Below are 10,354 nucleotides of genomic sequence, written 5' to 3' on the forward strand. Positions count from 1 at the left end.
TTCAGCTTCAGCATCAGTCCTTCCAATGAATATTCAGGATTGATTTCCTTTAGGATTGACTAGGTTTGACCTCCTTGCAGTCCAAGGAATGCTCAAGAGTCTTCCCCAACACCACAGTTCAAAAGCATCAATTCTTCAGCGCTCAGCTTTCTTTATAGTTGAACTCTCACATTCATACATGACTATTGGAAAAATCATAGCTTTGACTACATGGACCTTTGTTGGCAAAGTAATGCCTCTGCTTTTTATATGCTCGCTAGGTTTGTCATAACTTTTCTTCCAAGGAGCAAGCGTCTTTTAATTAGTTATGTCCGACTCTTTGTGACCCCATGGACTGTAGCCTACCAGGCTCCTCTGTCCATGGGATTCTCCAGGTAAGAGTACCGGAATGGGTTGCCATTTCCTTCTCCAGGGGATCTTCCCGACCCAGGGATTGAACCCGGGTCTCCTGCATTCCAGGTAGACGCTTTAACCTCTGAGCCACCAGGGAAGCCCTAATTAGTTATACCCCAATACAAAATAAAAAGTTTAAAAAGAAGACTCTGGTGGGGGCTGGGTCTGAGTCTAGGCTCTGCTATTTGCTAGTTGTTGATCTCAGGCAAGTTACTTAACCTCACTCTACCTCAGCCGTCTCATCTCTAAAATATTAGTACTGCCTCATTGGGTTGTTGGGAAGGTTAAATGAACTGTTACATATAAAGTACTGAGCATGCACCTATATTGTGAATGACACTCAATAATAGTAGCTATTACTAAAGAGGTGGGGGAAGATGGAGAGGAAGGTAGTGACCAGTCAACCCCCTTCCCTCCAGGAGGCCCGACCTTACTCTGATCGTCACCATCGCCACCACTGTCACCACCACCTCCACTGCCCCTTCCTTCATCACCATCACCATCGTCTCCACACCATCATCACTGTGACTCAGATAGAGTCAGACACACAGCTTTGAGACTGAAGGGATGATCGAAGGGGTTAGAGAGAGTGGAACTGTATGGAATGAGTCCTGGCAGGCTTCTTGGGGGAGGGAGCCTTGGACAACATGCCACCTGGGCACTATTCTTTGTCTCCTCTTCCCTTTCTCACTAATTCCTGGGGGTCAAGGTGGAGCTATCCATTTTTTTTTTTTTTTTTTCGAGCAGGAGACTAAGATCCAGGACCAGAAAAGGATGAAGATCAGACCCCCATGCTCACTACCTCAGAGCTCAGACAGGGGTGAGGGTGGAGGATGTTAGTTTCCATCCCTCCAGCTCAATGCCAGTCAGAGTGGCTGCAGCCCAGTGAGCAGGCCAGAGCCCACGGTCAGGTCTGGGGGAGGGGTGTCAAGTGTAACGGGTCAGGCGGCAGCTGGGCGTCTGTCAGTCTCACTCTGAGGCTGGGGAAGCAGACTGGAATTGACAGTGTAGAGGGTCACAGGAGGACGGGAGGTAGATTCAGAACCTGCCCTGGGGGCCTGATGAGGGTGGGGCTCTGTGCCTCTGTCAGGGCTGCAGGGGGATACATTGGAGGTCCTTCCATCCTCCTGAGTGAGACCTCTGCCCTTGCTGAGATCTGGAACAGAGAAAACAGCTAGGCTTTGCTTCTCACTGCTGCGTGACCTGGGTAAATCAATTAACCTCTCTGGGTCTCCATTTCCCTACTGTTCATGTGGCATAAGAAGGAACCTGGGGCTAGGAGTCAAAGGATCCAGGGCTTAAGTAGCTTTCCATGTCTTACTAGCTGTGAGCTGGTAGCCAGGTCACTTGTTCTCTTTGAACTCAGTGTCCTTATCTGTAAGAGGAGACAGTGATCTCTGTGCACTGCTGTGGAAATGAAGTGAGCCCCACAGGGCCTGGTACATGGTAGGCCCTCAACAGATCAGCGGGAACTAGGCTTCTTCCAGCTGCCAAAAATCTGAGCAGGATTCTGAAATGAGCTCCTACCACTGCTATCACTACCTCTACCACTCAAACTACTATTACCTCCACCATGACTTCCATCATCACCACCCCACCCCCACCAATACCATCTTTACCTCCACCGTCACCTCCACCATCACCACCATCACCCTCCATCACCACCTTCACCATCACTGCACCATCCCCAGCAATACCATTTTCACCTCCACCATCATCTCCATCACCAACTTCACCAACATCACCATCCCCACCAACACATCACAGCCTCCACCATCACCTGAATCACCATCTTCACCGTCACCACCCTTACCAATATCTTCACCACCTCCATCCACCATCACCACCATCTCCACCACCCACCAATACCATTATCACCAGAACGGTCACCTCCATCACCAACTTCACCATCATCGTCACCACCACCACCCCACAACCACCACACGCACAAGAATGCTTGTTTATACTTGAGAGCCAGAGAGCGTGGACACAGAATGAAGAAAGGGGCTGTTTTCCGGAATGTGCAGGTGGTCCAGGAGGCAAAGCCAGATCTCTCCAGTCTTCTTACCTGCAAATAAGAGGCTTCCCTCAGAGTAGAACTGGACTCCTGGGAGGACTGCATGAAGTGCAGATTCCTGGTGCATGACTGTCAGGACTTCCCAAGCCCCAAGCCTCCCCTCAGTTTCCTCCCCCTGCCAGTGAGGAGAGAAGCAGTGCAGACTTCTGGCAAAGGGGTAGAAGAAGAGGCTAGCATGAACTGAGGCCCCCACAGTGTGCCAGGCTTAATATACATAATATTAGCTGTATTGGTGGTTCATACACTTAGTCTTTGGTGTTTTATATACTTAATCTCATTTGATGCTAAAGGGTACCCCTGTGACAGGTTTAAGTCACTGCATTTTATTTATTTATTTATTAAGTCACTGCATTTTACTTATTTATTTATCTCTTAGTATTTATTTATTTATTTAGCCATGTTGGGTCTTAGTTGCAGCACACAAGGTCTTCATTACGTCATGTGGATATTTCATTGCAGTGCACAGACTCTCTGGTGGTGGTACGTGGGCTCAGTAGTTGTGACACAGGGGCTTAGTTGCTCTGTGACACAGGGGCTTAGTTGCTCCGTGCCACATGGGATCTTAGTTCTCCAACCAGGGATCCAACTGGGATCCCTTGCATTGCAAGGCAAATCCTTAACCACTGGACCACAAGGGAGGTCCCTGCATTTTAAAAAGAGAAGGAAACTGCGACTCGATGAACGATTTGCTTGAGGTCACCCGGGCAGTGGGTGTCCAAGCGAAGAGTCAGTCTCACATGTACACTCTTTCCGCCATGCTTAGAGGGCATGGCTGCCCAAGAAGGCAGACCTGCAGAGGGGGAGGGGGATGAGAAGGGTTTTGATCCTGGAACGAGAGAGGGATTCTGTGTCATTTTCACAACATTCGGCTGCAAGAGCAGGACATCTGGATTTGTTGTTGTTTGTTTTTTCGTGTTTTTTTGGCTGGGCTGGTTGCATGCATGTGAGAGCTTAGTTCCCCAACCAGGGCTCAAACCCATGCCCCATTCATTAGAAGCACAGATTCTCAGCCACTGGACCACCAGCTAAGTGGTGACAAGAGCAGGACCTTCTGGGTTGCCAGGCGGGGTCCCTAGATATTGCCTCCTGGCCTCCTGGGGGCACCAGGCTTTGTTGTGCATGTGTTTACATGTGTGGGTTCCCCAGGTGCCTCAGTGGTAACGAATCTGCCTGCCAACGCAGGAGACTTGAATTCCATCCCGGGGTCAGGAAGATCCCCTGGAGGAGGAAATGACAACCCACTCCAGTACTCTTGCTTGGAAAATCCCACGGACAAAGAAGCCTGGCGGGCTGCAGTCCATGGGGTCGCAAAGAGTCAGACACAACTGAATGACTGAGCGTGCACGTCCTCACGTAAACACCGTGCAGGCTAGAACCTTGCCTGGCGTTTGCCCTGGCTCCCAGGACGCAGCACACGGCCTGGCACCTGCATGAGTAATGGTTGTTGAGCAGATACGTGAATGAATCCATGAAAGCATGAGTTAATCAGGACCTCAAAACAGGGGTGGAAAGCTGCACTGACAACTGAAAAACAGGAAAACAGCAGTTGGCCTAAGTTTCCCCATTTTCCAAGCTTTTCATTATTATTATTTGTTTGCCTTTCTAGTTTTATAGAAATGGTTGCTCCCAGATGGCAGAGCACAAATTGACTGATTGATGCCCCAGAACTAATACCCTGAGACAGACCCACGGCGAGCAGGATGATTATTTAACTCAGCACCCAGGGGCAAAGTGTGGGGACATCATTGTGCGAGCGGGAAAGCAAATGGAATACAAGTTTATGCCAAAGATATGTTTAGTTCCTCCCAGTGACTTTCCTTCCCTCAAGCCCCTGCCTCAGGTGCGGGTTCCTGTCCACGTCTGCTGGATCCGGGGAATCCTGGGAGCAGAGAGTAGGCCCTGCTTCCCAAGTCCAGGCCGCAGGGCCTGGGCAAGGTTCGGTTTCACTGCCTGCTTTGGGAGGAGGGGGATCTGGTTGCCTCCCTCCCCCTCAGTGGCCCTGAGAGGTAAGGACAGCCAGGCAGGTCACTGGTCTCATCTGGGTCCCTGTGGGTGATGAGATGGGCACTGATGGGTGAGTTGGCAGCCAGGCTGGAGTGGCACAGCTTGCTGCCCTGGGCACTGTCTTCCCTGCTTGTCACCACTCCCGGCTGCCCAAGCAGCAAAGCAAAACCACAGTGACAAGATCCAGAGGGGAGAGGCTCCAGCTGGGGGTTGGTGCTGGTCTCACAGGCCACTGGAGCAGCAACGTGACAGCTTCTCATGGATGGAGGGGGCCCTCTGTCCCCAGTTCCCACCCTGTCTGCCTTGACCCTTGTCCATCTCCATTCCCTTGGCCTGCCTTTGCGTCTGTCTTACTTCAGTTATGGGCTGTTAGCAGCTCTGAGGGGCTGTTAGTCCACACCTTCTCCCGCTCCCTTACCCCTTGACCTCAGGGCCTATTCCCTCCTGCTACACACACACACACACACACACACACACACACACACATACACACCCCTCAGACATAAAACAGGAGGCTGTCTCCCAGGACCTCTGATTAAGACCTGTAAGGAGTAACTGGGATCTGGGGCTCCAATGGGTTTGTGAGTGTGAACTGGTGTGTGTGTAAAGCAGGTGCGTGTGAGAGTAAGCATCAACATGGATGTGGGAGTTAGAAAGTGTGTGTGCGCATGCCTGCATGTGACACTGAATGTACAAGTCTTGCAAGACTGTGTGTGAGGGCAGAGTCAGCGTGGTGATGGCTGCGTGGATGCACCGGTAGGCTGGGGTGAGGGTGCCAGGATTTGACGATGAGGCAGACTCTGAGGGTGGAAGCAGAGCCCGGGAGGTGGGGGGGCAGATGGACAGATACATCCTCTGAGGTGGGGTGTCTCAGTGTAGAGACGGCCGGCCCCCACCCAACGTGATCACCCCCATCTCTGCCATCCCGGCTGGGCTCCCTCAAATCAGGTCAGGGGGTGGGGAAGGCGGGGTGAAGTCGCTGAGCTCCATGCAGGGCCCCTGCCCGCTCCTTGGGCCTGTCAGCCACTGATCGGTTCCATGTTCCTATAAATATTTACAAATCCCAGCTGCTGAAGAACAAGACATTCTCCACCAGCTGGGGCTCCCAGCCTGGAAGCTGAAGGGGAGGGAATGTGGGGGAGGAAGAGGGGGCTGCCCTGGAGAGACAGGACCCCAAAGACCCCCGATTTCAGCTCCTAGTTAAGCCACAGATTAGCCTAGGCACCCCAGTGTCTTCCTCAGGGACTATGGAGCCAGAAATCCTCTCCCTGAGGCCTCAGCCTCAGGAAGTCTGTACCTCCCCCACCAGATAGAGAGGGGAAACTTCACAGCCAACCTGCGGCCTCCTATTCAAGTCTCTCATTCGAGGTAAGGGGAGGGTGCTGTGCTGTGCTTAGTCACTCAGCTGTGTCCAACTCTTTGAGACCCCATGGACTCAAAGAGCCTAGTAGCCCACTAGGCTCCTCTGTCCATGGGGATTCTCCAAGCCAGAATACTGGAGTGGGTTGTCATGCCCTCCTCCAGGGGATCTTCCCAACCCAGGGATATACCCTCGGTCTGCCACATTGCAGGCAGATTCTTCACTGTTTGAGCCACTAGGGAAGCCCAAGGGGATGGCGGTCTTACTTTTTTTTCATTTTTTGGCCACCGCGTGCTCATGCAAGATCCTAGTTCCCCAACCAGGGATCGAACCCACACTTCCTGCCTTAGAAGCACAGAGTCTTAACCACTGGACTGCCAGGGAAGTCCTGAGGGGGTCTTACTTTTTAAAAAACACAGAGAATTTTCCTCGAGTCCCTGGAAGGTATTTTTTCTCTCCACTCAAAATCTTCCCCAGGAGAACAACCTTGTTAAATCCATCTGGATATTTCTAAACTGGAGGCTGGAGGACTCGCTGTTCAGTCACCCCTCCCCATCATAAGAGCCCCCTCAGTAGCCCTGAGGACAGCTTAAGCATGCTTACCTGATCTCAGGTGCCACCCCTTGTCACTTTCAGAGCTGGGCTGCTCGTGGGAACTGGGAGGAAGAGGGGCTGGGTGGGACCTTTCAACACCATGGCCCAGGCTGGTGGTCAGACACCCTGGTGAACCAGCTCAAGAAAGTAGCCCTTGTCAGGCAGAGATTGATTATTGATTACTGAGAGATTGATTATTGATTATTTCCTCCATAGCTGGCACCCAGCACTGGGTCAGACACACCACAGGTCCTCCGGCAATTGTGTGGAGTCATCAATCATGTGCCTGGATGTCCAAAGCAAGTTTTCCCAGCTTCCAGCTCCTAGTACTACAGGGCATGTGCCTGAGGAGTGGCCCTACAGTCAGTCCTAGGTGTCCAGGGCGTCCCAGCACAGGCAGACAGGAACTCCTGTAAGCTGAGCTCACTTCCCCATCTTGGCTAGAATTTCGATTTGTTCGTACTGGACCTTCCTGGCCCATGGGACTCCCCTTGGCCTTGCCCAGGTAATACCTACATCCTGGTGTAGGTCTGTCCAGGAAGTCAAGACACTGGAGTGGGAGAAAAAGAAGGACAGGGACCTCCACAATATTGTGGGGGCTCTGGCTGCTGTGTGGAACACCCAGCTGGAAACACAGACCTAATGCAGCATCGAAGTCAGGCTGGCAGGTGCTGCTGCTCTGTGGCTTCCCATCTCCCTCTCGAGGGCCCAGACCAGCTGTTTTCACTAGGATCGGGGAGCCTAACTATCCCGATTTCACAAGATGAGAAGAAAGGGCTGGATCATGCTTAAAATGGCCAATCTCCTTAGGCCAGAGCTGTGATGAGGGGGAGAGAGAGGGGTGCAGGGTTCAGGGGCCACAGATGGGCACTTTCCTTGGCAAAAGGCACCCGGCCTCACCCCCAGAAAACTGTCCTTCCAGCTGCCAGAAAGGAAGAGCAGGGGCCAGGGTGGGGGCAGAGGGAACAGGAGGAAGACAGCCCGGAGCTGGCATGCCCTCTGGAAGAGAAGTCCAGTGTTGGCAGTGGTATGGGAAGAGTTAAGAATATTCCTAAAATAGTCCAGCCGGAGCCTAAGCCAGCCGGCTAGTGCCTCTCCCAGAGAGCAGATCTATAGCTGGAAAAGTCAGCCTGCTCTGTGCCCACCGCCTGCTGCCTGGCTGGGGTTGCTAATTAAGCCTCCCTCTCTCCACCAGTTCCTCCTACTTTAGCCGGCAGGGGTGGGACTAAGCGGAGGGGCCACATCTTCCCAAGAGACAGGGAACTCCTGCTGGGACCAGGAGTCTTATGGCCAGACATCCCCCTCCAAACACGCCCCAACCTGGGTCATTGAAAGGGTCAACCTTTGAGGGGGTGGGGACCCCCCAGTAGCTCATTGAACACCATCTTCTCCTAGCTCTGTGCTTCCCTCCACCTGGGGCCTCTGGGGGTAATGTTGGGTCAGGGAGGAGGCAGGCTGCCTTGTTTCAGGGCAGGACCAGCTGCAAAATTTACTGGCCCAGAATGAAATGAAAATGTGGAATTGCGTGATCAAAAATTGTTAAGAACTTCAAGGTGGTGCTAGCAGAGCATTAAACCAAGTGCAGATCCCTTCTGAGTGCAGGCCTCTGTCAGTAAACAAGTTGCATGTCCACGAAGCTGGCATGGTCAGGGTGCATTTAACCAACATTTCCTAAACACCCACTGCTCTGTTCCACTGCCCTTGTGGCTCTGCCACCTCAGAGATCCCCTCTCAGTCACTCCTGTTCTCAAATGTACGAAGATGAGGTGCTCAAAGACCCCTCTCTGAACACGGAAGGGAGGCTGGGCCACCTCCCACCCCTTGCTGACTTGGACTCTCCAAGAACACTGCAGCGAGAGTTCCACCCCCTTCTCCGAGCTCCACCCTCCACTACTACCCTCAGAGGGTCTTTGGGGATTACCCAGTATGGGGGTGAGCAACCAATCCTCTTCTCCTTGCTCCCTGACCCCCACCGGTGGGGTCCTAAAAAGAGCCCCTGTGCGTCCCATTTGACTCTGTCTCAGACTGGCCAATGACCTTGGGCCAGCCAGTTCCCCTCTTTGGGCCTCGGTGTCCCTGTCTGTCAAAGGAGACTTCTCTAAGACCTTTTTAGACCCTAAGTTCTAGTTCTCCTGGGTGAGAATGCAAGGAAAGGTTTTTTTCTAGAAGTGGAAGGGCTTCCCAGGAGAAAGCCCTCCACAGTCTTCCTGGGGAGCCGGAGGCTTTCTCCCTTGCACCCCCATCTTTAGGCCTGGGGGTGTCTTCCCCAGGAGGCAGGAAAGCCAGCTGACCCCCATCAGCCAGGTCCCTCCTCCTCCACCCTCTCCCCAGGACTCCTCCTCCTCCCTTCCCCCACTCGGGTCTGGGGGATTTGGAGGCTCTGGGGGAGCTGAGGCCTGCCAGAGAGGGTGGGAAGCCCGTGCACTGTGCTGGCCGGGCGGGGCCTTCCCTCTGCTGCCTTTGCAAGAGGCTCAGCATAATTGCACTGCCTGTCACTCCTGCGTCCCGCTATCTGTCTCTCAGGCTGACCCCGCGCACCCGCCATTATATTGGTTCCTGTTGGGGCTGCAGAACCTCATTACTTATACATGCAGCTGGGAAATGCAGGCTGGGCTGAGGGGAGACGGCCCCTCCGATTAGGTCTCCCCTCCCACAGCCGGGGCCTTTTCAGCGCTGCCTCCCTGGAGCTGGATTGGGATGGCCTGCCCATCAGAAAGGGAGGGCAAGGGAGGAGGCCTAGGGCTGGGCAGGTCCCTAGAATCTTGGGGCAGGAGATCCAGAGTCCTTTGGCAAAGGAGCATCAGAAAACCTGCCTGTGACCTGGGTACCTGGGCTCAGACCACTTCATCCTACTCTCTCTTCCTAGGATATGGGGCTGGGAGAGGGGCACCTGAAGGAGGTTCCTCACCAACCTGAGTCCCAGCCTGGTGTGTCCTGCTTCCCCACCAAATGACAACACAACTTCCATTCTCCCAAATGTCCCCTCTTTAAAGAGGGGCTGCGATTATGGAGGCTTTTCCTCTGGAGGATCTGCAAGTGTCTGAGTTGAAATGTCACGAAGGGATTTTAAATATTTTAACAGATGACAATGAGGAATTTTCTTTTAAAGAGAACCACAGCCTCTCAGAGCTGCCCTGGACAATTCTCCAGCCCACAGAAAGAAATGGAAGCCCTAAAATGTGATAGACATCTCCAAACACACAAGGCAAGTTGGTGGCCTAACCGGGCATTGATAGCCAGTCTCTGCCTCTCGGTACCCAGTTTCCCATTCTGCCCAAGACAGGACTGTAGACCAGTGGCATCAACCAAAAACCATAAATATGCCCTTTTATACAACTGAGCCTTAACTCAAGCTGTTCTTCATCCCCAAAGGATCTACCCTTGCTTTATCCACCAGGTATGCACCTGGTGGGCTGAGTGGTGAAGAGCCCCCACTCAAGGTCAAACAGACCCAAGTTCTAATTCTGACTTTCTCTCCTCCTAGCTGTGTGATCTCAGGGAAATACCTTCACCTCTCTGAGCCTCAGGATCCTCATCTCCAGTGTAAAGATGACAATGCTTATTATTCCTTACACTTCCAGTGAGTATTAAGTGAAAGAGTACATAAAGTGTCTGGCACATATTGGTACCCAGGTAATGGCAAAAACACTCATCCACCCTTCATTAATTTCATAAACATTTACTAATCTTTCCAGAAATCTGTAAGTCTCCTGCTCCCTGTTCTACCCCCATCCCATCCAGATCAGGCCACTATAAGCTCTCACTTCTGCTTTAATCCCTCCTCCCCACAGTAGCCAGTGTGATCCTTGTAATCTGAAAAAAATCCGATAGCACTCACCTGACACTCTTCAGTAGTTTCTAATTGCCCTTAGGATAAATTATACATCTCTTGTCACAGCCCATGAGGCCTTGCAAGCTTGTCCTTA

General features: G+C 52.5%; 1 protein-coding gene across 1 annotated transcript in view; it reads left to right on the plus strand.

Annotated features, from left to right (window-relative positions):
- Window positions 1-1,908: 1,908 nt before the first annotated feature.
- C1QL1 (complement component 1, q subcomponent-like 1) overlaps window positions 1,909-10,354 on the plus strand; it is a 21,244-nt gene continuing 12,798 nt past the window's right edge. Inside the window, 2 exon segments of the mRNA XM_010832510.1 lie at window positions 1,909-2,278; window positions 6,448-6,575. Of these exon segments, the coding sequence (XP_010830812.1) occupies window positions 1,909-2,278; window positions 6,448-6,575 (498 nt within the window).

Source organism: Bison bison, unplaced genomic scaffold (genome assembly GCF_000754665.1).
Source record: "Bison bison bison isolate TAMUID 2011002044 unplaced genomic scaffold, Bison_UMD1.0 scf7180017861046, whole genome shotgun sequence".
NCBI classification, from domain to species: domain Eukaryota; kingdom Metazoa; phylum Chordata; class Mammalia; order Artiodactyla; family Bovidae; genus Bison; species Bison bison.